This window comes from Falco punctatus (assembly GCF_963210335.1).
Source record: "Falco punctatus genome assembly, chromosome: 2".
In the NCBI taxonomy this organism is placed as follows: domain Eukaryota; kingdom Metazoa; phylum Chordata; class Aves; order Falconiformes; family Falconidae; genus Falco; species Falco punctatus.
In genome coordinates, this window is record NC_137581.1 from 73,062,872 (window position 1) to 73,089,780 (window position 26,909).

At 39.1% G+C, this 26,909-nt stretch overlaps 1 protein-coding gene across 7 annotated transcripts in view; it reads left to right on the plus strand.

Moving 5' to 3' along the window:
- The window catches only part of LOC308058854 (cohesin subunit SA-2-like), a 67,023-nt gene that overhangs the window by 18,442 nt on the left and 21,672 nt on the right, over positions 1-26,909 (plus strand). For 5 of the 7 annotated variants that reach the window (XR_013926004.1, XM_080375307.1, XM_080375306.1 and 2 more), the window contains 12 exons: positions 856-1,060; positions 2,212-2,363; positions 4,217-4,290; positions 4,736-4,859; positions 9,791-9,889; positions 12,544-12,623; positions 21,767-21,874; positions 23,864-23,972; positions 24,804-24,921; positions 25,801-25,904; positions 26,350-26,442; positions 26,528-26,617. Coding sequence is in view for 6 of the 7 variants with exons in the window: in XM_080375307.1 (XP_080231433.1) it covers positions 856-1,060; positions 2,212-2,363; positions 4,217-4,290; positions 4,736-4,859; positions 9,791-9,889; positions 12,544-12,623; positions 21,767-21,874; positions 23,864-23,972; positions 24,804-24,921; positions 25,801-25,904; positions 26,350-26,442; positions 26,528-26,617 (1,356 nt within the window). In the remaining variant the exon portion in view is untranslated. The remainder of the gene's footprint in view (positions 1-855; positions 1,061-2,211; positions 2,364-4,216; positions 4,291-4,735; positions 4,860-9,790; positions 9,890-12,543; positions 12,624-21,766; positions 21,875-23,863; positions 23,973-24,803; positions 24,922-25,800; positions 25,905-26,349; positions 26,443-26,527; positions 26,618-26,909) is intronic. The other 2 variants (XM_080375308.1, XM_080375310.1) reach the window with 2 other exon arrangements.

Consider the following 26,909-nt stretch of genomic DNA (forward strand, 5'->3'; position numbering starts at 1 on the left):
ATCAAGATGCAAATTCATATTCAGAGCCATTGCTGGCATCTGTGAGGTGCAAATGAAATAAATGTTCATGCTGCCTGAGGTTGCCATCTATGAAGTCTTCCTAGTATGCTCTTCACATGAGGTGCACTGTTTTGTGTGAGAAATCATTTGAACTGCCATCTGTCTGCTTTCTTGCTGGCAGTATCAACTGTACTGTGAATATTCTCGTGGTTTTATTGTAACTTGCTTTTTGCATAATGTCAAAGGTATTGCCTACTTACTGTTTCTGCGGAGGTTATCAGACACAGGTGCTGGTGGTATAGGTGAATGACTGACTCGCTATTTGTCATTAAGCTGCAACCTGATAAACTCCTTAAACTGGCAGTGCTGCTGAGGAAAATGGTCCCATCCTGCTCACGTCACAGTTTGTTTTCACATTTCAGTCCCTTCAGTTTCCTCCTGGATTTTACCATGCACTTGCAGGAACAGGAAGGACAGGGAAGTGGGGAAGCACTGCTATATGTGAGGAAGTAAAAGAGTCCAGGAGGGGCTCATGATTGATGCAAGTGAAAGTTATTTATGATGTTGAGGCTTCATATGCCCTCTCCCACCTGTCCATTCACAGCTACCTCACACACGTTGCTTTCAGATGTGGGCTAGCATGACAGGGTAGCTCTAAGGAAGCAAGTTAGTCTCTGTGCTTGCTTGTAACCTAGCTGTGTGTCCCTACTTTGTATTAATAATCATGAAAAAAGTTATGGATGGGCCGAGGTGAAGCTGGCAGCAAAACTCTGATATTCAGTGAGAGAGACGTAAATGGTGTGCACAAACAAAACTAATTGGGGTGTTTTCTCTTGCCTTTTCTTTCCTGTGCAGGACAATGAAGACTACCCGCTGATCAGAACAGGACCCTATTGGAAGAAGTTCAAGGCCAATTTCTGTGAATTTATTGCAGTGTTTGTCCAACAGTGCCAGTGCAGCATCCTGTATGATAGCTACTTGATGGACACTGTCATTTCACTGCTTACAGGCTTAGCGGACTCCATGGTCAGAGCGTTTAGACACACAAGTACTCTGGCAGGTAAAGTAACTCACAGAGCTGCTGTAGATTGTGAGTTTTGTTGATGTGTACAAACAAAACTGCTCAAAATTGAAAAAGCTCTCTTTACTGGAGAACTTGCTATTTTGTGCATTGACAGTGCATTCCTCCTAATATATGTTACTGTAATATAAATTACTTGTTCCTATGTGTATCTGAATGGAATTTGGATGCTTCAGATAGGATAGATATGATTTTTTTTTCCTTTATGTTTTCTTTAATGCCTGACATGACTAACTTTAGAATTTTGTTGCGTTCAGATTCTTTTTTTTTTTTTAGTAACTGATTTTTCACAGTCAATTTTATATTCTGTTATTTTCCTCCCTCCACTAATTAATCTGATGAAGTTGCATTAAATGCTTCACCTAAAAAAGCTTCCTGTGGAAAGCTGCTACTCTTGTGGTATTTGTGCTAGAAAGAACATTGCTTGTTACGCATTTTTGTTCCATGCAGCATGATGATACTAAAGCTACTACATTCCCCCCTCCCTCCCCACTGCCCCGCCCCCCCCCCCCCCCCCCCCCAAAGCCAGCTAGTAAGTTCTTTGCCATACAAAGAGCACTTAAAATATAACTTGTTCTGAAGTACACTGTTTGCTTTGAAGGCTCAAAACCCCCACTTGACGTCTGTGCAAATCATCTAGTGATCCTTAGAGGAATGTGCATTTTTGCCACTTCAAGTAAAATATTAAGATTGCCAGGCTTTTATTGGCCAGCTTCACTGTTGTGGATGGTGGTTTTTTGTTTTTTTTTTTTTTGTTGGGGTGTGTGTGTTCTTTGTTTTGTTTTTTATTGTCACTGGAAATCACCAGTTCTACAACTCTGGATTCTTTTGCAGAAAAATCAAAGTACGTAAACTAAGAAGAGTTGCCCAGTAAATTACTTCTCTGACTAGAACTCTGGCCAAAAGCTGTAAATCACCAGTAGTATCTCTACATTTTCCTTTTTTTCTCCTTTTCTGCCTTTAAAATAAATACTGTATTTTGAAATAAATTACTATAATCTAGTAATGTTCATATTTTGGATAACAAACTGGATTTGGCTAACCATATCCTTTTTGTGGTAAAGTGATGAATATATTTATGCTCATATCACTCAGCTAAGCTAAATATGTTGGCTTTGTTTTCTTTTTAGCAATGAAGCTTCTGACAGCGGTTGTTAGTGTACATCTGAACCTTGATGTCAACAAGCACAATGCTCAAAGGTTATATGAGGTGGAGAAGAAGAGGATAAGTGGCAAGAGAACAAATTACAGACTTGACCAGCTAGAGAAAAAAAGGAAAGAGGTTAGGCAGGTGTCTTGTATGGGAGATGCATGAAGATGGAAAAGAGGGATTAGTGACAGCTTGCTTTTGGGTCGCTGCAGTTCTTTGAGGTTTATGTGTTTATCTAATGCATGGTGCAGAGCAGTTATGACTGGCTAGATTAAGTGGTACAGAAATGACTAAGGTAGTATCTGCCCTATGTACTGTTAACGTGTGATGTCTGTCCTACTAATCGCTGCTTTAAATTGGCTTCATTAGCCCTTGACCTCTACACAAATATGGATTTACACTCACAGGTAGTTTCATCGGTAGCTCTAGTGTTGTGGGAGTGCAGCTTTGCATATGTTTATACAAATTACAAGCCAAAATGTTAGTTCAAGAATTGGATTTCAATGAATGCAAAATGTTAGTTCAAGAATTGGATTTCAATGAATGCAAAAGGATCCAGGATAGCTGTCATCTCCAGATAAGTAATGCATTGTAAAAATATTCCTAGCTTCAGGTATGACCTGTATCTTTCTTGCTGTTCAGTTTCTGTCATTTCTTCCCTGCTCAGCCAGACAGCTTCTTATCAACATACAGAGACAGGCCTATATATGTATGTAAGAAATAATTCTAGCTTGAGGGTGGAGGTAACTATGCTTGATGTTCATGCATAGCCACACTTGTTGTGGTTTAACCCCAGCTAGCAAGTAAGTACCACGCAGCTGCTTGCTCATCATACACCCTGCCTCCAACCCTGTGGTGGGAGGAGACTTGGAAGGAAGGTAAAACTCATGATTTGAGATAAGAACAGTTTGAAATAAAAATAATAATAATTGTAATGAAAAGGGAGACAACAAAAAGAGAGAGAAATAAAACCCAAGAAAGACAAGTGATGCACAACACAGTTGCTTACTACCCACTGACTGATGCTCAGCCAGTCCTCGAGCAGTGATCAGTGCTTCCCAGCCAACTCCACCAGTGTATATACTGAGCGTGACATTCTATGGGATGGAATATCCCTTTGGCTAGTTCAGGTCAGCTGTCCTGGCTCTGCTCCCTTCTGGCTTCTTGTGCCCCTCCTCACTGGCAGAGCACGGGAAACTTGAAAAGTCCTTGATTTAGAGTAAGCACTACTTAGCAACAACTAAACCATCAGTGTGTTACCAACATTATTGCCATACTAAATCCAAACCACAGCACTGTACCAGTTATCAGGAAGAAAATTAACTCTTTCCCACCTGAAACCAGGACATCCTTCTCTTGACCTTAGTGTTCTGAGCTTTGGATGCCCATGGACTCTCTTAGAAACAACCCCTTTTTTTGTGGAAGGCAGTGTTTGGATGAGACAGGGTTTTTTAGTATTGTAAGGCTGATCTTATGGGAAGGACAGAGGAAATGTGTGCTTGGGGGAAAAGCCCAAACTGGTCGCCTTTCCCGATGATGTTGATGAGAGAATGTTTTTATTAAGTGACTTGGGTTTCCAGAAGTTCCTAACTAGATTTTCAGGGCTTGGTTAAAATACATGCTCATTGTGGAATAGGTGCATTTTGAAAACTCCCTTGTATGCCTTTCTTCCATGCCTGTTTAAGTGCATAAAAAGAGAATTTGGACCTGACCTATATGTGAAGATTATTTAATAGCTGTTCTGTATGTTTCTGTGTATTGATAGATCAAGACTTACTATATCAAACAAGTACCTTGTTATCCAAGTTAGCAGTTGGTATCTGGTAAACCTTTCATCAAAAATGTCATTACAGACCACTCGTATGTTGGTGCCATGTGTAAATGCTAGCAATTTGCACCACAGTAGTATTGTGAGTACTGATGCAAATTTTTTGTGTAATGAATTGTGGAACCAATGTTAACGTTCAGTTCTCTTTGTATTTCAGTATGAGCATAAGCTTCTAGAGATACAGAACATGATGAATGCTATTTTCAAAAGGACATTTCTAAACCGTTACCGGTAAGAATAAAAATAAAGCTGTGGTGTGTATCTGCATGCCCAAGAAACTCTTGCTCAAATTGTCGAGGTAACAGATACCTGAATCAAGGTAAACATCCTAAATGCACTAATGATGTCAAGAAAGGTGTAGCAGTTTGATTATTTTAAACAATTTGGACTTACAAAAGGACCTTTCTTAAGTTCTTCCTGCTGGCTATAGAGCAGTGCCTTTGTGATTGAGAAGATATCCAGAATTACAAGTAATTATTGCATGAAACATTTGTAGCTAAAAGTGGCCTAACTGTCCGTTGAAGACTAACTTAGGACATGAATATGAAGATACTTGTAATATTTTTGGATTATACATACTTCTGAAATTCAAGAAAATAAAAATATTGCAAATAATGTAATTAGTATATATTAGGCTTTTAAAATATATTAATATCACAATTTTATAATTCCACAGTGATGTGATCCCCGAGATCCGAGCAACTTGTATTGAAGAAATTGGCAGCTGGATTAAAACATACCCAGATGCTTTTCTAAATGATAGCTACTTAAAATACATGGGGTGGATGCTGTATGACAAGGTAGAGTTGGTTTGTTTTTTTTTCCTTACTGGGGGCAGTAGGTGGAAATTTTTGAATATTTTTTTAAAGAATCCTAATGTTTAAATTCTTGAGAGTAGATATTTAAGACTGTGGTGGTACAAAAAAGAATTTACTTTATCCCCATTTCAGGTTTTATTTTTAAAGCCATTGCAGCACTAAATAGTAGAACGTTTTTTCCAGTTCTGTTAGCAGTGTGTTCCTGTGTGTGCAGTTATTTTTATATGTTACTGAATTGGGAACTATTACTAAATTGCAAAATGGCCTATACACTTTGAGCACATGCAGCTTTAAATGTTGAGTAAAATTCTGCTTTTAGATTTGATGGCTACATTTAAAATTTTGTTTCATTTTATAAAAATGAACAGATTTTGTCTATAGTAAAATTAGTCTTTAATATTGCACTTCTCATTTGGAATTACACTGATACAGAAAATATTTACAGAAGTCTAGTCATTTTCCAAAGGTTATTCTCCTTTTCCTTATGGGAGGTTTGTTTTTTCTTCTTGAGTAGAGGCACATTTAAAAAAAAAAAAACAAACACACACCCCCCACCCACCAAACAACAACAATAACAAAAAGCCAAAAGTACCTCAAAAATTCGCTTTTTCTCATGCTTCTAAAATGTGTAAGAGATTGTAAAGGGATAGGAATATTTATCATGAATGGCTGATTAACAAAATTGGCACACTGTAATTCTGCACGCCACTCTGCAGGGGTATATAGCTTCGGTATAAATTTTGAAACATCCTCGATTTTGTCAGCTTTAGGTTACATTTGTGTTCTGTGAATAAAATTGTAGTTTAACCACAAAGCCAGGAGGGGGAGCACAAAGCCTCTTCCCTGCATTGTGCCGTTGCTGTGAAGGTAGTATTTAGATTTTTAGAACAACAAATCTATCAAAAACTGTCGTCTTTTCCTGCATAAATCTTATCTGATCAAAATATCTTTTTTGTATATGTTCAGTTGGGAGAATTTGCCAAAGAAAAAGTCATTTTTGAAGATGGTGCGTCTTCATTCCCAGTGCTGTACGGTGAAAATTAACAGCTGGTGTCTCAGATTAATGCATATAGCTCATCCAGTGTCATTTATTGGGAACTGGAAATGGTTGTTTTTCTAAAGCTTATTATTTGAAAGCAATGCAAATGCAAACAGAATGAGATAAAGTGAGAAGTCTTCCACATTTCATATTTGACCAAGACCTGGTAGTGTGCCACTACTGGTGGTTGCAGTCCCGGCTGTGCTTTGTGATTTGCAGCCACTGTTAAATTGCCTGATTCCAAAATGAGAGCAGCGCATTTTTGGCAGCAGCAGGGGCAGCAGTGCTTTTATATACATCTGCATGTTATTTCCCACTACTCCTCCTTAATAAGCGTTTCCATCCCATCTTTTTGGGGGTGGGTGGCAAGAAAATGATATCTCCCAGAGCCAATTTTCTTTTAGACTATAACGTGGAGAAGTTTGCCAAATCATTTAGGCCCCAGAGTGGAACGACCACAAAAATATTCTAACAGTGGGGGAAAACCTGGCCAGGATCCTCTGCAGTGCTGTAAACAGAGATTAAGTTCAGTCAGTCTGGAGGCTTTAAAGTGGAGAGGCAAGGGGGAAGCAAGTATAAAATTAACATTTTGTCTTCACAGTCTTTTATTTGAATATAATCATTCTTTCTTTCCCATGAGATACCATTTTTCCATTATACCTTGATATGAAACGTTATGTTTTTATGTGAAAGGCTGTATCCTAGGTGCAAGAAGATGCTGCAGATTCAGTGGTAATATGCTCAAAATTGCATATGAGGATCTCTCTTTGGCCCAGTAAGAGTTGTGGAACAGTGCTGTGAAGATACATTTTCGAGTAGTTTATGTTCACCTGCTAGAAATAATTTAACTTATGTTTGTAGACCAAGCAACAGTTGATACTAAGTCTGACAGCTGTGTGCAGTTGAACAATGTCCTATGTAAGCAGAGTCCCCTGTCAGTGCATTTGTGAAACCTAGGCACCTAACTTGTGCTCAAAGGCGCTAGTGTTCTACCAAGGGAATATATAGCTAGTAAATCAACATCCAGATCTAGTCAAACAGTGCTGATCTGAGCAGCAGGTGTTGAAGGGAAGTGCTGTGTAAAAAGTTCAGAGTTAAAGGCCAGAAAAATAAAGACAATGAAGAATAAGGATAGGGAAAGTAAAAGGAGACAGGAAGGCAAAGACAGTGGAGATACACACTTGGGACCTCCTACCATGTTAGACTAGTTTTGTCTGGAACTTCAGGCAGGTTGTTGAGGTTTTCTCACTAGACTGATAAACACCCAAAGAAATCCTGTGGAAACAGGAACTTGCACTAAAATGAACTTCTGTGTCCTGACCATGTGATCCTCCTGGGAAATTTCAGGAAATTGAAAGGGTTTTTAGTTTTGCCTCGTGTTCAGCATGGCTATAGAAACTGGTCCCGTGGTTGCGGCTACTTCTGAAATACTTCTTTCTTCAAATGGTCATGTTAGTGTAGTGGGTTTCTGTTCCATAGGTCATCTCTGTGCGTATGTACCAAGTTTTTTTGGGGGGAGGGCAGTTTTTTGAATTGTTTTACCTCAATGGGACAGGTAAGTTGAATTGTCTTTGCTTTTCAGGAGTAATTCAGAAGTAGACCTAGTTTTCCCAGTTTATTATCTGGGGTGGGGTGAGGAGAAAAAAATGACCCAATGACCCCATCAAATCGTCCCAGTCTGTATTTGTAAGGCTTATTGAATGGCCCCACCTCTGTGATAATAGTGAGGCTGTAGTCTCATAACTGAAAATGTCTAAGTGGTGCTGGAGCCCATGCAGAGTTCTTTGAAGTCACTAGAGCTGCCCACCATCTTACTGATGTTTTTTGCCAGTCTGTTTGCAAGTTAGGGTTGAAATATGCTATGATACAGCTGAGGGACAGCGTGTGTTCAGTGTTCTGAAAATGTGCTTGCTCCCCTTCGCTCTCACAGCTTTGAAAGACCAAACAGGCAGGTGTTAGTAGTTCTGGTGAGGGGAGTTGATGGCTGGATGTTCGTACTAGCCTATGTTACTGTTGAAAGGAGCTGAAGTAGAGAGATAGTTTTAGAAGGATGTGAAGTAGTTTTGAATGATCAAGAAGCTATGAGGAGTGACGAATCTAGAAAAGGAGAGGTGACTGAGAAGGAGAAAATGCAACTGAAAACACAGGAAAACAGCAGAATTAGTCATAGTAGAAGTAATTTGTTCATACTTACTAAAGTTAATTTTTTCAACTCTTGAAATAAGCAAACATGTAGGGTAATGACTGAGAGCTTTTGGGTGAGAACGGGACACCTTTGGAGGCAGGTGGTGCAGTTTAACATATTAAACTTTATCACCAGACCTATGCTTGAATGCCACCTGACTGACAAATGGAAATGACACTACTAGCTGTGTGCTAAGGGCTATATGACCATCCAACAAACCATCACTAACTTTTTTCCTTTTTCTTTTTTCCTTTTCCCCAAGCACAAATGCAGTCCCTATTCACAAGCAAAGCCTTGTGATAGAATACTGAGGGCAGCTGAAGCAAAGATGGCAGTACGTTGGCTGAACTGAGTCTGTGCCAGTGTGCAGTGATGGGTAGCAAGCTGGGGCCGTTTGTGAGTGAGTTCTGTGCTGTGGAGCCACGAGTGGCTGTAGGAAGCAGCAGATGCAGGCAACAGTCTCCTTCTCGGACAAGGCCTTTAATTTTCAAGTACAAGATAGAGTATGTACTACTGGTGTGTCATGGGCAGATTAGAGAGCGGTACTCATTGTTACCTGTTGGTCTTTAACTTTTGTATTTCTAGCAAAAAGCTATCTTATACAAAACTGTTGGTCAAAACCTGTTCCTGGTTATCACCCTTTGCTTTCCATTTAAGCAGGTGAACAGGAACTTGTAGTAATGGATAGGCTGTGTGTAGGTGGTCCTCTTTCTTGAGTTTCCTTGATTATTCTTACTGCTATTGTTAGCAAGAGGAATTAAGGAAGAAATATGAAGAGACCGATTCAAAGCCTGCAGTTCATTTAAACGTCTCTACTGGTATCCTTAGCATTGCAAGTTTATAGAACACAGTGGTTTTTCTGTGTTAGATCCTCAAAATGATTTTCCTAATGCCATTTAAAGCTTTGTCGTTTGAAAGGTGTAGCAATATGAATGAGATAATTTAAAAGCTGGATAAGCAAAAGACTCCTTTTTTGAGTCATCTATAAAGCAGTAGTACTAATAATATGAAATAACACCTTGCATGATAAATATGTTTTGCCTAAATTAACTAATTAGGCCAAATTCAAAGCAACCCTTTTCTTCTTAGAACACTTAAAATACAGCATTCTAGTGTAAAACAAATAAGGAGAAGGCATAGAATTTAACTCTGTAAGAACTCTAAATGGTAAGCGAGTGCCTATCTAAAGGTGTACCTCTTCCTCTGGAAATGATCCAGAATTTCTTGGAGTTCTTGTCAGTGTTTTAAGGATTCCCCGAGTCAGATGTTGAGAGGAAGCAAGCAAACTGATGTACGGAAGAGTGCTGGTTGTATTAAGTAGGTCATCTGTACTCTTGTCTTTGTATATTTACCAGGTGAATAGCACAATTCCTGAATCTTTTGCATTCTGTTGCTTTTATTAGCTGTAGGGTCTGTGAGAGTTTCTTTTGACTCCTAGGGATCCTACCACAACCTTTGATGTCACCTTTAACTTTGGCTGACTGCAGGCTGCTCCTGTGTGTGTGTGAGATGCATGTGCACACAAACAAAACGGGGCTGGTACCACTAATAAAGAAGATGAGGCAGTGTTTGGGTGGTCTGCTATAGGCACTCACAAAGAACTCTTATTTACGTATTATAAGTGCCAATAGCGAATAACATCAAAAATACGTGTTTTATACTGTTAGCTGATTTCTCTTTGTCTTGTAGCAAGCTGAAGTGCGGTTGAAATGTCTTCTGGGACTGCAGGGAATTTATAGCCAAAAAGAACTTGTTTCCAGGATGGATCTCTTTACTAGCAGATTCAAGGTAAATAGATTACTGTTTGCTATTTGTTAAGTCTGGGATGGGTGTATACACAGGGTCTGATGTTTTGATTAGAGGTATCTCCCCACTGTCCTGACTGACAGGAGCTTAGAGTACTGCAGAAACTGTTTGACTGAGTGGATGAAGGAGTTTTGCAGAGATGTTTCCCTCTGTTTCTATGGAACTTTGTTTCACTTTAGTTCATGCACAAAATGGTGTTAGCATGTACTGTGGTCAGTTATCTCCACCATTCATCCGGTATGGCCCAGATGTTTTTTATGGGTCTTTGGCAGATGACAAAGAATTTCATACTCTAAAGGTCCCTGTTTTTTGTTTGTTTTTTTTTTTCTGCTCCTGTTAATGGGTTAACCTTGTAGATACCGGATTGGCTAACCATGTATCACACTGATGTGGGAATGGCTCTCTGTTGATCTACCATGTCAGTATGAATCTTGAAGAAGGATCCCTTATCTCCTTTCTGAACTAGTCAGGTGATATGGTGTAATTTTGAGAGCTTATTCTGTGACCGCACTGACCCTGTACACTGCCTTTATCATATTCCAGCACCCTGACTGATTGAGGAAGTAAGCCCTTTCCTTTATTTAATCCTGTCCTTGCTAATGGTTTTGTCAGCTACTCTTATCCCAGTGGGGCAGCACCTTTTCAGTATTTGAGTAGGAAAGCTCGAGATGCTTTAGTGGTATTTCCTCTGAATCAGTACATTATCAGTGCCTGTATGTGGTGGTAATCATGTTCTTTTTGCAAGAGGTGCAGGGCTTACCTTTATACCAAAGCAGTTGCTAATACTAAACACCTGTAGCACATCCTCAAAGAACAAGAAATAGATTAATATTGGTATCTTAAGAATAAATTATTCAGACTGAAACTTGACTATCTAAAATTAACCTGTTCTAAACAGTTACGTGGTAGTCACACATCTTTCTTTCTAAAAGAAGGTTGCTTGCTGTAAGCTGTGTAACCAACTGCAGGACTGGTATTCAGAGACTGATGAAATAGCTCCAGTCTGTACTGCGATTTCCCTCTGTGTGGAGGATGCTATATAAATCGATTATTGCAAACTCCATCCCCCAATCAAAAAAAAACAAAACCAACCCAAAACCCTCTAAACAGAAGAAACCCAAACAGTGACACACAGAACATGGACTGATCTGGAATCTTTCACAGTTTAAATCATGCTTTCTCAGTGGTGGGAAATGTAATCATATAACCATCAATACATTTCCCGGAAGTGGGGGGTTCAGATGCTCCCTCTTTTACCCTTGAGTATTCAAACTCAGGATTCATGGTCTTCCACAGCTTGCAGCTGGGTTGTGAGAAAAAGGAAGGTGCAAAGTAAAATTGGTCTAGAGATTTAGAAATGATATAATAGAATCATAGAATCATTTAGGTTGGAAAAGGCCTTTGAAATCATCAGTTCCAATCGTTAACCCAGAACTGCAGAGTCCATCACTAAGCCATGTCACTAAGCACTGCATCTATGCATTTTTTAATTACCTTCAGGGATGGTGGTTCTGCCACCTCCCTGTGCAGCCTGCTTCAATGCTTGACAACTTTTTCAGCGAAGAAGTTTTTCCTGATATCCAATCTAAACTGCCCCTGGTGTACCCTGAGACAGTTTCCTCTTGTCCTGTCACTAGCTATTTGGGAGAAGAGACCGACCCCCACCTGCCCACAGCCTCCTCTCAGGCAGCTGTAGGGGGCTACTAGTAAGGTCCCCCCTGAGCCTCCTCCTCTCCAGGCTAAACAACCCCAGTTCCCTCAGCTACTGCTCATAAGCCTTGTGCTCCAGACCCTCCACCAGCCCCGTTGCCCTTCTCTGGACACACTCCAGCACCTCCACGTCCCCTTGCAGTGAGGGGCCCAACCCTGAACATGGCATTCCAGGTGCGGCCTCACCAGTGCCCAGTACAGGGGGACAATCGCTTCCCTTGTCCTGTTGGCCATGCTGTTTCAGAGACGCATGTTAAGTGAGAAAGCTGTTAGTCCCAAAACAAGCAAGTCCAAAGGTTTTATGTACCTTAAAGATGTGGGCCACACTGAGGAGTGTAAGTGCTTGGGTACACAGAACAGGAAAATTTCCATTGTTTTCTGAGGTGTTTGCATGTGTACCAAGTTACAGTAGTGTGAGTTCTGGAGAGCAGGGATATTGCTGCTATTCCATGAAGCACTGTTATGACTCAAGTCCTAATTGTCTTTCCAGCAAGACACTGGCTTCTGTAACATGTAGGTACACGTACTTAGTTGTTGATGGGAGAAACTGGTTATATAATGTTTGTAATTTGAGGCTTACCTTCATCTAACATACTGAAGTGCCAGTAGTAACGTTTTAGAAACAAGTTGTCAGTCACTTTTAATTTGTAGACTGTAGTTGATTTCCTGTGAACGCATACATTACATCTATAAAAAATATCATATTACTGCATGATTAATTCAGTTAAAAAATTAACATGCTGTTAATTTTCAGGGGCTGGGGAACTACTTGATAGTAATCAAGTTGCCTTATGTCTCTTAGGAAATAGCTGCTGAAATAAAAGTAAATCTCTGCTCTACTAGTGTAGATCTAGCTGTAGCAAAAATATGTGCTTATTGAGAACAAACCATGTTACATCTTTTTATTGTCATTTTACATCCATTAGGATCGAATTGTGTCCATGCCTCTGGACAAGGACCATGAAGTAGCAGTTCAAGCCATGAAACTCTTGATGCTTATGTCACAGTAAATAATTTCTTTTTTAATTTACTGTATTGTTTGAATGGCAACAAGATCCAGATACAGTCCTGATGAATCTTCCTGTAATCAGTTACATGCTGGGAAACAGTTGCTCCTGGCAAGATACGAGTTACAGTTAAAGCTGCTCAAGACATGGCATTTTCTTTCTGTGGGAAATATCAATATTAAGAAAACCCTTGTGCTGCTGAGATTCAGTATGAAAAGTATGTTTTTATATCTTTATACTTCCCTCTGAAAGGAAATTCAACATATTTTGGCTTTTCTCAAATAGAGCATCTGCCTGTCTCGGGGGAGGTCCCCACCAAAGATGGGGTTTCCGCTCCATCTTCTGTCCCAGGGTTGCCAGGCCTTGACCAGGAGTTCAGGGAACTCTGCCATCTTCCCTGTCTCCCCACCTGACACAAGAAGCCTCGAGCTTTGAGGCTGTTGCTGGAATTTGGACTTCCAGATTCTTGGCTCCATGGCAGAGAACCTGTGGGCTGTTGAGCCCACAGCAGGCTGCCTGACAGGAAATGAGCAAGTGATATCTTGGTCCTGCTGAAGTGGAAAGCTAACAGAAGAGTTTTCTTGGGAATTACCTGCCAGCCATAAATTTGGTAGGTTAATGGCAAGGTGAAAGTGTGAGGAAAAACTAGACTTAATGTTGCAGAAGTATATGAAAACTATTCTGACATGTCCTTAAGCAGCATGTTTATTTTAGATATGGCTTTATTTGCAAAACATGTGAAGAATAAATTCTCTGTCCTTCTTTTTCGATGCAAAATGAGAATAAAAACCCCACTGCATTTCATTGTTAATGCAGTTGAGATGTTAGGTGTCAGTAAGTGTCTTTTCCTGTCTCAGTGTAAGTTGAGTTCTGCAGATGTGTACTTCCACGTACAGCATGGAGCATTGTCCAATAGCCTTGTGGGATTTGCTTTTCCATTTAAGCCAGAGCTCTTGGTCGTTGCTAGATGAGGTTGTAGACCTTAATGGACCAAATCATATAGTTATTCACATGAAATTTCAAGTACATTTATATATTGAAGTGCTGCTTTATAGTCTGGTCTCCTGTCTCGCTTCACACTCCGTTGATTTGAGTGGCATTTCTCTAGGCCTGTTTCAACATATGCATCAGAGCAGCATATGATGCTGTGAACTTAGTATGCTTTTCTGAAGGGAGTAGCATTGTTTGGGCCTCACTAGTAGTAGCTAGGGTTACATTGTTTCTGTGTTTACAATGCCCATTTCTGTATCCCTTGGTTCTCCATGGTGCGTAGCTATTGGAACAAAGCACAATGCTGTGTCTATGTGGGTAACATGTCCCTGTGCTAGGAGGAGCAGCACACCATTGTTGAAGTACAAAGATTCTGTACACCAGTTATGGCTGCCCTTATTCTGTATCTGAACTAACAAGTGTTGTATTGGCACTGCAGCTGTTTATCATCTCTGGCTATATTATAAGAGATCATGTTCTCATTAATGCAAACTGCAGCTATAAAAGTTTGATCAATGTTTCTTTTTCCCTGAAGCAATTTTTCCTTAGTTTTTCTTAAATATGATTTCCAGTGTGAAGAAATGCCTTCTAAAGTTTTCTGAAAGACATTTTTTCCATCATAAAATGTAGTTTTTATAAGACAAATGAATACATTCTGAAATTGTTTTTAATTAGGCTGTGTGGGGGCCTAGGAAGTATGTGCTTCTTTCTTTTCGCTCATCTGTTGCATAGCCATACTCCTTTCTGCCCCCCTCCTCCCCAAGTTGCTCTGAGCCCTGCTGATTTGGCTTAATTATTGGAGTGATGAAAGTGGGAATTGGGGACTCAATAAGCAAATTCAATGACAGCTCTTTGACAGGACTAGTACTGACCAGTCTATAAAACCTGTGTGAAGACAGTGCAGACAATATAGACAGTCACATGTACAGACTTCTTAACAAGAGCCTGGCATCAAGATGCTTTTCTAGCAGGGGAAAAGCTTATGCCTCAGTATCTACAATAGTGTCATAGAGGACGTGCTGCTGTCGTTGCAGAAGCAAAGAAATTTCAGGGCTATTGTGTCTCAAATAGGTGCAACTCGGCTCAAAACCAGTATCTGGATATTGAACAGTAATGGTGCTTGATACGTGCAGTAAAGCATGAAATGGGGCTGGAGACAACAACTCTCCTGCCTTTAAAGAATAATAAACAACAGTCTGCATAAATGGCAGTTCTACTTGTATGCATAGATGCAATCAAACTTTTTGCCACTTTTGTCAAGCTGTATTGGTTTCTCTGTGGATGACTCAATTTTGTCATCCACGAATCTGGCAACTGATTTCTAATTGCCCAACTTGCATTTTTAGTGAGACATGAAAGACCTTTCAGATCAAGTTTCTATTTTTAAAGCTACTGGCAAGAACCTCTATCTCATGAACTCCCTACATTTGATTTGGAATCATGGATTATTTTTAACAAATAATATAAACATGTCTCTAATCTTGGAAGAAATCTTTTGTTGTTTCACAACATGTGTTGGGAAGAAGCAAGGCCAGGAGTAACTTTTCCTCCAGTTAGTCTGTTGGGTGCTCTGTGACTTTCTTTGGAAAATTTACTGTATCAGTAACATCTCTTACTGTTTTCCATAGTTGTCTTTTAGGTGAGTATAGAAGAAAGTCCTGGTTTCCAGTTAATTGTTTTTGTGGTGTTTTATGATCGCAGTGGAGCTGTGCTCCATGTATGTAACAGCTTTGACCATGTCTTAACCGTCACTGTGTTCCAGTCTTGTGGAATATACATTGACTACTCTGCCTACTGCTGTGCTGCCCTTCACTTTCTCTCTGTTACTAGCTAGAGAGGCAGTGAAAACACTGATGTTTTCAATTCACTTTGTGTTGCATTATTAAAAAAAAAATCCAGTGCTAATTTAAAACCCTCTTGCTATGCATATACCTGTTTTTTTCAAATCCATATTTGTATTTTCATCTTGTCTATCTCTTTAAGCTGAGAATTTTTCTTCTCGTTTGTTGCATGTTGTCTCAGTTGAATGCCAAGGTCTTTGGGCTGGTAGATTTCTATTTTTCACACAGCATGGTGTGATCCCGAAACTGAAATGAGCCTATGAGGTTTAGCATAATAGAAATTATTAATGCTACTGAATTATGCATAATTGTTAGCATTAATGTTGCAAATGATCTGAGAGGGAATAGAAATAGGAAGGAAATAAAGAGGGAGAAAACCTGAGTGACGGGAGACCACGGAATCTTATTGAAAACATTGGCCATTAGGAGGCAGATTAGTTTAGTGTGCTTACTGCCAGACAATTCTGTTCATTTTTTGTGCTTAACTTAACTAAAAGAGTAGAGGGATTTTGGAAAAGAGCAGCAAAAGTAATTAAGTAACTGTAGCAGATGAATGAGGAATGGTTACAAGTGGTGCAGGTAGGGGCACAAATCTACAAATAGCTTGAATATGTAAATAGCACAGGGGAATATGACTTTGTATTACATTAGTTAAATGTAACTGGAAATTAAACTGAGTTTTGAACACAAAACTCAAGTTTGAAATCTGGAAGAGCTGCCTTAGTGAGAACTGTGAGTATATTACACTCATTGAGGACTTCACATAAATAGTTTTAAAACTATTTAATGGAGCTGATAAATGCATTAGTTCTTGCCACTGTGGTTTGACATAGATTGGTCAGTAGAGTTAATCCAGTTTACAACCTCAGTTTCTTGACTTTCAAGTGTCTTGCTTAGCGTGGGAGGCCCAAGTCAAGTAGGGGTACATCAATGTTGTGCTTAAAAAAAAAAATAATCTTCCTTTTGATTCTCAGCTAGGCTGAAGGATATTTTAGTTTGGAGAGGGAGGGGCTACACTGTATGAGAAACTTGAAAACTGCATTTGGCAAAGGATGCCATGGCAAATAATATATATTACTAGTTCTAGTTGTAGATGGCCCATGACAGGTAATTCAGTGTCATCAGAGAGCTGAACTCGGTAATTCTGTACTGTTGTTTCATAGCTAAGCCGTGGACTTCAGAGTAGAAATTGACATTTGTTAGACAAATGCACTGTATATAGCAAGGTTATTCAGACAAGACATTGTGCAGAAAACCAGTTAAGTTTATTGAAGGCTTCAATGCTGGTATAAGAAGTGTTTTCATGTGATTGTAAAAAATAAGGTGGAGAGACATGCTTTGCATACAAATAAAGAAACCATCCACCTTTGTTTAGTGGCTTTTCAGAAAAATTAAGAAACGGTTATCTTGAAGTTGATAGAAGTAGCATGTGTAGCAAATTGTACTACACAGTTCTGATTTCTTGCATCAGTAACTTGCTTGTCTTGTCACAGATCAGATACTATCAAAAGAGAATGGCATGGAGCTCCTTGCAGCTCCTTTATGATTCCTTCAGGTCCACCACACCCCTATTCAGGTGGAGTTATGGTAGTGCTTTATCAAGCCTGTTCCAAACAAAAGGAAAGTGAAAGACCAAAATGGAACAAGGGCATGTATGTTTTCCTCTATCTTATCCTCTTCTGCATCCTCTCAGGTTCATGCTTTTTTTGGAAGCTACCTTCAGCAATTTACTGTCATCATGCACCTCTAGTCAAAAACCTTGAGATCTATTCTGAATTCTGATCTTTCCTGTCTGCAGAGTTTAATAAGAAAAAACAAGAATTGCATGTCTCCTAGGCTTATGTTTTTTAACCAAAGCATACCATACAGCATCTGTCCAATGTGTATCTTCCTGCATTCTGTCAGAGCATAATCATAGAAGCACAGTGTATTGCAATATGCTAATCCTATTTTAAAGTGAATTGGAAAGGACTCTTGTTATATTGTAGTGGCAACCATGTTATCTCACTGATCACTGAAGTATCATCTGGAAATATCTGCAATGACAGCAGGGTAGAGATTGAGGTAATACAACAGATTAGTTGGTATTTCTACTTAAAATTATTATCTCAGACATTAAAATACTTCCAACATATATTTTTGGTTGATAGTGCTCAGTGCACGAATAATAGTTTTACAATTTATATGAAGATTTGGATGTTTAACTTTAATTTTAAATGCAAAATTAACAGAATTTGATTGAGATGCTATACATTGGATTACCAATGTTCCCACAATGTATGCCAGATCTTCCCTTGCGCAGCCATTTAAACAAAAAGAATAAGGTGGCAAAACCTTTTTAAAAAAGCGCATCAGGTATATTTTTATTTTATTGTTGTGATTTTGATGTTTATCCTTGGTATAAACAATAGCACAGACCAAGAGATGCAACTCCAGCAGTCACTCTTGTATACAGTAAAATGCAACAAAAAGCAAGATATGATGTCTTTCATCTGGTGCCATATGCAGGACAAAATGGGTCTATGATCTGCCCCCTAGAATAACCCAACTTCTTCACGATATGTTCACTCTGAAGTGCAGAGAAAATGGTATGTCATGACATTGGTATGTGGAAGGCCATGCCTGTTTATTTTTAGGCTCCTAAACACTGTCAGACACTTCTGGCTTAACCTTTATCTGTTGCTTGTCATTCTGAGGGCTGTAAATTTGCAGCAGTATTATTGCTGTATTTGAAGTATTCTGTGAATGTTTGGTGATTGGCTTATGAATGTAAGTAGAAAAGACAAGCACCCTTTACTGTGGTAGTGTGTGGCAGCAGGTGTAGTCAAGTGCTGCTACTTCCAGAGGCAAGTAAAACCCCTAAGCACTCATTTAAGGGCAAGTTATGAGTATAAACCTCATGTATCATATAGAGTACTGTGAGCAGTATGTGAATAGTAGTAGTAGTAGTTGTACATACAGGTATTCCTTCCCATTCAAGGAAAAAAAAAAAAGATCAGATGCTAGATGGTGTAATTGGTGCCTGTCAGCCTGTGCTGCAAAGAAAACAGGTTGTTTTCCCCTCCTTTGCTTTTGTGCTATTAGGGAGTGCTTCATACGTGGCTGGAGCTGTTGTATCTGACCTACTCTTTTCTTGAGGAGGTAGGAAATAACAATGCTGTGGAGTAATGTAATTGGGGCAGATTCCTAGAATCTCTGAAGACAAAGTTGAGAACGAAGAGTTTGGGGATTTCAGAACCACAGAATGGCTGAGTTTAGAAGATGTCTCTGGAGGTCACCTGGTCCAAGCCCCCTGCTCAAGCAGGGCCATGTAGAGACACTTGCCCAGAACCATGTTCAAATGACTTTTGAATATCTCCATGGAGGGAGACTCCACTACCTTCTGGATGGCCTGTGCCACTGCTCGGTCACCCTCATAGTGAAAACGTGTTTTCTGATTTTCAGAGGGAACCTCCTGTGTTTCGGTTTGTGCCTGTTGCTTCTGGTCCTGTCACTGATCAGACCCTGGGTCCATCTTCTTTGCACCCTCCCTTTGGGTACTTACACACATTAAGGTCCCTTCTGAGTCTTTTCCAGGCTGAACAGTCCTAGCTTTTTGAGCCTTCCCTCATAGGAGAGGTGTTCCCTTAATAATCTTTCTGGCCTTTCATTGGACTTTCTCCAGTATGTCCATGTCTGTGTATGTTGCATATCACCTCTCTTCACCCTGCTGGCAGCACTCCTAAGTCAGCCGTGGATACCATTAGCTTTCTTTGCTGCAGGGGCACATTGGTGTCTCTTGTTCAACTTGGTGCCCACCAGCACTACCAGGTCCTTGCCTAAGGAAAGGCAGTTTCATTTGTACTGGAAAGGCGGAGTTTAATTTCTATCCAAAGAGATGGCAGGCATGTTGCTGAGCTCTTCAAGCTATCAACAATTTAGGCAAGGAATTTTTTTTATGAGAGGCATGCAGGTGTTGCGTTCACTATTTCTGTAAGTATGCTAAGAAGAGAAAACCTGAAATGCAAGTAAAAAAAAAATTCAGATATAAAAAAGTGTACATTTGACTGGCATGTTCACACAGGAAATTTCATTTAAGCATAAGAAAAGAGTTTTTTACTGTGGGAGTGGTCTAATACTAGGACAAGTTGTCACAAGTTGTGGAGTCTCTGACTTGTCGATATTCAAAACCAATCAGGGACACAACCATCAGCAACCTTCTCTGAGCAGGGGCTTGGACTAGATGATCTCCAGGGATGCCCATCCTCAGCTGTTCTGTGATTCCGTGTTGGCCCACTCTAGATCAGGATGTGTTTGTATAGAACTTTCTTCTTCAGGCTGTCCACAGTTTTTTTTTTTTTAAAAAACCCACAGAAAATAAGGGCAACTTCATAGAAATGACTGCTTTAAAAGAACTAAATAATAAATTGACAATAAAAAGAATGAAAGAAACCTTGTCAGCAGACTGCTAGTTTATTTCAATAAGTTCTCCATAGCCTTTTAATATAAAGACTTGCTATGTCATGTATTTTTACTCCTGTAAGTGCAATTTGTTGTCAGTCTTTGTTTTATTCTCAGTTGTTAAACTTGTAGTAGTTTAATAAATTTGATACCTCATTTATGGCTTCACGGGAGGCACCGGTGTTTATTCATATACTCTAATGCACCATGTTACCTCTTTCAATTTCTTGCTGTTTAACCTCAATAAACACATTTTTACTCTATTTCCTCAGTTCTGTAGATGGCTGAATAAGAGTTGCATAAATATTTTTCTTTATGGTGATTTCATGATATATATACTCGGAGTTCTTTCTGTGTGTCCTGTTACTGCAAATATATACTCAAGGGAATTTCATGTTAAAAGAGGCCATCAAAGCCTGCCTGAAGTATGTAAGGCAGCTTTTCTTTTTGGTTGAGGACAAGCATTATCTTGCAAGATTTGACCCATCGCTTTTGGAGACATACTATCAGCACTTCCATTTAAGGACCTTTTTACTGTTCCAGTGACCATTGTAAGCAACCATGGAAAAAATGGGAAAAATTCAAGACAGACATGAGTAAATACATTGTAAAGCTAAAATTCATGGTGTATCAACTTCTATAAATGAGAGGCTTTGAGAAATGAGTGCTGTATTTTCTTTTTGTTGTTTTTTTCTTCTTTTTTTTTTTTTTTTCCCCTAATGATCTTAAATCTCTGGCAGTGCTAAAATATATTTTGCAATGGTCACTTCAGCGATACACTCGCCTAATGTGAGCTCACTTTTTTGCAGACAGGTTGGAGGATGTTCTGGAGCTTTGTGAACTTGTGAGAGTGCTAAAGGATGTGGTGGGTTTGGAGGCAAATGGGCAAGCACAGGAAGGGCTGCTAATTTTTGTAAGACATCACACCTAGCAAGTGAAGAGCATAAATCCTCAGTTTTAGAGACCCACAGTTGTAGATAGATGGTTCTAAACTGTTACTACCTGAGAATTGAGTGCAGTAATAAAAAAAACACACACCCTTTCCCCTTATCTGGCTGTAGCGAGTGTAAGGTTCTCGTATGTTGCTTTTTCGTTCTCTGAAGCAGCTTAATCCAATGATGTTGCTATGGCAGTAAGAAGCAGGCATTTTGAAACTGTAATCCTTTGGGCTTCATTCTTCTGGTATCTCTCTGGTGGGTTATTCAACCCTGATGCTTCAGTTTCCTTTTTAAAAAAGGTTGATATTAATGCCATTTCTAGCGCTCATAGAGGATTTTAGGTTTACTAGTTGGCATGTGGTATTCTCAAGATGTATAGCTGAATGAAAAAAATTGTGACTTTGAGTGTGTTTGCACAGAAAGGTCACAGTCATAAGCACACTATCAAGAATGTGTTTTGATTTCTTTTTACATGTGACTCTGTATAAGCTTAGTGTAATAGAATATAAGTTTTAAAATACTGTAATAAATACTTTAAAAATAATTTGTACTGCAAAATAAGGCATCTTGTTGTTTATTATCTTCTATGGTGAACATCTAAGCATAAAGTAGAGGCATGATTTTCCTATTCTATTACTGTTACTTTTTTTATCCATGACCACTAATCAATCTTAGTTGTACTTTAAATTAATGTTCATGTCCATGCAGTTGGCCTGATTCATCATGGCTTGCACAGACCTCTGTTTCTCTGCACAGTGAGTAAAAGAATGCTGCCAATTTTGTTAGCAGTTTAGATATGTGCTACAAAAGTTTAGCTGTGTAAACAAGTTGCATGGCTGTGGAGAATCAGGTCTACTAAAAGCTGGACATAGCATTCATAATATTCTTTGCAGATAAACCTGAACTATAACTTCCGTTGTTATTTTTGCCTAGGAACTGTGAGGATGTGTTATCAGCTGAAGACTGTGAAATGTTATACCAGTTTGTTTATACCACACACCGTCCGCTTGCAGTAGCAGCTGGGGAATTCCTTTATAAAAGGTATCTCTGCCTGCCTGCCTGCATGCCTACTTCTTGCATGTTCTCATTTGTTTCAGAATGAAGGTGGATTTATTTAAGAGGGACATTAAGCATTCATTTTTCTGCTGGAAGTGTGTACCATGAGGGTAGTAGATGTGCTTTCTTCTGCTGAATCAGAAGAGAAATGCTGTCTGGGGGTAATCATTTGTTTCCCTGCACAGCCCTGGCACAATAAGCATGAGAAAAGTTGCAAGACTAACACAGAGAATATGAAACAATTGACTGATCCACAGATGCCATGCCACGTTGAAAGCATACTTCCTTTCTTCTTTCTTTTCCTGTTGCTTTGCTTCTTACGAGCTCATTCATCACCTGGCATCTGCTGGATTTCCATAGCTTTGGTGATTAATCACAAAAATGGCCCCTTCTTCTCCCTTTGGAAGTTGCCTTATACATTGTAAAGGCTTTGAATAATGAGAGATGCAGCAGATTAAAAAGCCCTCCCAATTTTCTGTCAGGTTAATGAAGTACAGGGTTTATCTTCCCCAGGAGTAACTCTTATAAATGGGCTTCTTAGAACAATGGTTGCATGAAGTGAATGGAGTTGGCGTGCTAAAAAGAGAAGAAATAAATATTCTGTCTCTGTGGCTGAGAAATAATTTTGCCTCACAAAGAGGAATGAAAATAAAAATATTTTGGCAAGAGTTTTGTGGGGAAAAGTTCAGAAATAATAATGATTTGTGTTTCCACATATGCAGAATCTCCTCCTAGTTGTCTTTTCCTGTCTAGCTGAATTACTGATATTCTTGGGTTTGTGGAGCCAAGTCCAGCAGAAAGACAAATGAAGATAAATTTCTGTTTTGATGAGTCTTCTATCATATCTGCTAGTCTTACTTAATCTTTTGTGTTGGCCCTAATATTCTTTCGTAAATCAGGTGTTTTTGCTCTCGGAACACTGCTACTTTTTGCCATTGACGTGATTGCCCTGATAACTTTACTTTTTCTACCCAGCTTGCCAGTGAGTGTGAATGCTGACCCTGTAAATCTCATCCTTGTTCTTGTTTGCCCAGTTCTTGTCACCAGCACTTCTGACAGTATAGATATCTTTGTTCTAGTGTGATAGAGATGTTAGTGACACCCTGTTTCCCTGCTCATACTACTAAAAGTTTTAGTATAAAAGTTTATGCTTTCTGGCTCCCCCACTCCCTTCTTGGTTTGCATGAAATCTCCTCAATGTCTGCGTTTTTAGCTTAGGTTACTTACTTAGCTGGCGTAAATTACACCAGTAGAAGCACTTTCTGAAAGCATAAGCTTTTACTGACATTGAGTAGTGTGGTCCTGCTCTTAAATCCAAGCCATTTGGGCCTTAAATTAATCTGTGGGGATGGCCTTCCTGTATTTATCCTGGGATTAGCACTTTTGATGAGCAGTACAGTCACACTCATTTTGGATAAAGAGGGAAATGGAAATTGAAGCGTCGTATTGTGCTTCATCATACTTCAGATGAGGAATAACAGTTTTTCCACTATATTTGTGAAGCTCACTAAATTGTCTCTTAGAAATACAAGATAGTGTGTTTTCTTTAAAAAGTTTCAGTTCCAAGATGTATACCATGATGTGAATACTGGTTGGGTAGTAGTATCTCTACTCTATTGTTAAGGTTTAAATTCAGCTTAGAGCAAGCCCTTTTTCAAGCATGAGCAAATGCCTACCTCGTTGTATGTTCAAATCTGTAGAATCTGCATCTGTTGTCCAGAAAGCTGGCAGGATACCTGTGAAACTGTCAGAAATATTCTCTGCATCCACAGGGATAGCAGATCTCTCATAATGGAAAACAACCGAATCTCTTTCCCTTTCACCTGATAAAAATGTCTGATGTGATTTGGAGTAAATAAGTAGGCATTTAGAAGAAATACAGTCCTTGGGATCTTGACAGAATTAGTGGTACATTGGCAAACGAGTATAAGGAGAATGTGGCAGAACTGGACTGACTTTCTTTTCTGTTGGCAGGTTGCTTAGTCATGAGGGAGATGAAGAAGTTCAGCCCAAAGGAGGAGGGAAGTTTGGGGCAAGTACTGACCAGTTGAAAAGATTAATAGGTTTTTTCCTGGAGAGTGAGGTGAGGAGAGCAGCCCCTGCAGTAAGTCTTTCAAATCCAGCGTTACATGTTATGTATTGGCTTGCTTTTGAAAACTATTCCTGCTGGTGAACTCTGAAATGTTTGGTGTTTTGGGATGTTTTTGCTCTCTAGGATGAGTTTTTAATGAGAACATTTTGTTCTGTTGTATTAAAACTAATTTATAACTGTGCTAATGGAGAGAATCAGTGCTGAAGCAGCTTCTGAAAACATCCTGAAAGATTAATGCCACTGAGTGAGGAGGTTTTGGTATGTGTGTGTCGTTCTGCAGCCAGATATGGGTTGCTGTGCCATGGCTGTATGCTGACTAAGAACTGCGTAGTTTTACTGAGAGTTTTATCAGCTAAAGTGCTGTACTTCATTATTTGCTTTTGCAGTGGTGCAGACCTACATCTGGCCAAAGTGTCTTAGGCACAGCAGTTTTGAACCTTTCTGCAAAGAATTTCAGAGGCATTGCTTAAATTGTTGACTCGTTTCTAGTCCCAAGGTTGTATTTTCAGCTGTTATGGTCAGCAATATAAAAGCAATACTGAAGCTAGTTTTAAAGAGATTACTTAAATTACAAAGGGAAAGTATCCTAAAAAGAGAAAAGAAAAAGTTTTTTTCATGCTTTTCCTGCTTTTTCCCCCTGATTTGTATCAGATTGAAGGCATGGTGTTGTTGATTAGCTCCAAACTAAATATGTTGGAATACTGTGTGTGAATCTGTGTGAATGACAAAGCTTTGTAATTGGAAAAAGGGAGAGGCACATGTGAAGCTCTGTTTCTTTTAGTGATATGTTTGCTTCTATAAGCTTGTGTTTTTAATCCCTAGCTACACAAACATGTTGCATACCTCATCGACAGCTTGTGGGACTGGGCAGGCAAATTCCTGAAGGACTGGGAGTGCATGACCACTCTTCTATTAAAAAATGCCGAAGAAGATGGAGAAGGTGGGTAAGGAAAGAGCTTAGTTTTGTCTGAATGAATCTCTTGGTACTGTTTTTTGAACTTTGCCTTCAGCTAGTTTAGGATCATTCCATATTGCAGTACCCCTTGATCCCAAACTGTGGTCCCCAAGGGCCACAAAGCAGATGCAACTCAATGCACTGCCAATGTGATATTTATATCAACATATTTGTTTTATGCAGTATTCTGTATTTATGTAATGGTAGTTTAGAAACATTGCAAGAATACTTGCATAAATAAGCCATAATTCTTACATAGAATTAATTTTTTTGTTTGTCCACAACTTAAGAATCTAAAAGAATTAATTGATTGAAGTGCAGTATTGTTGGGCTACTGTTTGTGCCTGAAGAGAAAATAAGTACTATGTTGAGTTCATTAACATCTAACACTCTAGAGGATGAATTTTTTGTGGAATTATTTTAAAAGGAACTTAAATCTTTAAGGTCCCTTCCAACCCAAACCTTTCTGTGATTCTGTGAACAGTTGTTGTAGTGGAACTGGAGGTGGTTGTGTGATTGAAATCAAAGTTGTAGACCCAGTGAGTTAAAGTATTTTGTTACTCAAAGAAGTATGAGAAATGTGAAAACAGTCAGTAGGAGTAGGCCTTGTTAACCTTGGCTGTGTTTTTGGGAGCCTAACTGTCCTAAAAGGTTTAGCCATGAGAGGAATAATTAGTTTTGTGTTCAGTAAATAATTTTCTTCAAATTAAATCAAACATTCTCTAGGTGTTTATTTAGCAACACTGCATCTTTCTGTAGTGTCCTTCCACGTTGCTCAGATTAATGAGTAGGCTTTACATTAGCTGTTGCTGCATCTTCATTTTTCTTTTGTGTGATGCTGAAAGGAGACTGATTTACTTACAGCACTGAGTGATGCCCATGAAAGTGCTCTCATTGAAATTATCCTTGCAACGGTTAGAGAAGCAGCTGAAGGTCATCCTCCAGTGGGCAGAGGTGCAGCCAAAAAAGTCAGTGCATCTTAATCTTATTTATTGTCCTGTTATCACATTCTCTTTGCCTTATATGCGTTGCCATACAGTGTGTTCCTAGTGGTAGGTGTATCTTAAGCTTATTTTTTAAAAAAGGCTTATTTTCATGAAATGACACAGTGTCTTTTGACCTCTAGATCTTATTAGTAGTGGAAGTTGAAGGAGATGAGCATAAGAGGAAAGCCAGTTGAAGCATGTTATTGACAAACGGTCAGCATTTTGTCCGTAAGATATAGCTGTTTAGCAATTTACATCTAGTTTAAGGTTAACAAAAAAAAAGTAATGAAGCATCTTCATGAAAAAGTATCTTTATCTGAGCTTGATATGGTTTAGACAAAGGTATGTGAGTTAACCTTGGGTTACATGTAAAATTCCACTCAAATCTAAGAGATTCTGTAATTGATACAAAATGCTTTATCTGCAGATTCTGTCAGTAAAAGAGAAGAAAATACAATTGGAAGATTGTACCAAAATTACTGAACACTTTATTATGGTGCTTCCTCAGCTCTTGGCAAAGGTACCTAACAGCTGCTCTGTGAATGCATGTTAAATCTTTCATTAAAATTCTTGCGGTGTACTCATATCCTGTTTTTTCTCTGCAGTATTCAACAGATGCACAAAAAGTGGCAAATCTTCTGCAGATTCCTCAGTATTACGATTTAGATGTTTACAGTACAGGACATCTAACAAAGGTGAATAAGAATTGGGGTAGTCGGTTCATGTGGAATGTGCTAGTTTTATGTGACAATGTACAGAGTTTAGTGGGACTTGGAACAATATAAGGAAAATATATAAAGAAAAGTAAAGAAATGGTCTTACACCTTGAGCGAAGTGGTCTTATTCAGGCTTTACTTTTTGATGTAGTGCTGCCAAAGAAAAGCCTTAGTGCTTGTCACTTCTGATGTGCTGTGACTGGCCCTGGTGGGTTACGATTTGTGGTTTCATGTAGTAGGCCTGGCCCTGGGTTTTTCATTGTTGGGTGGA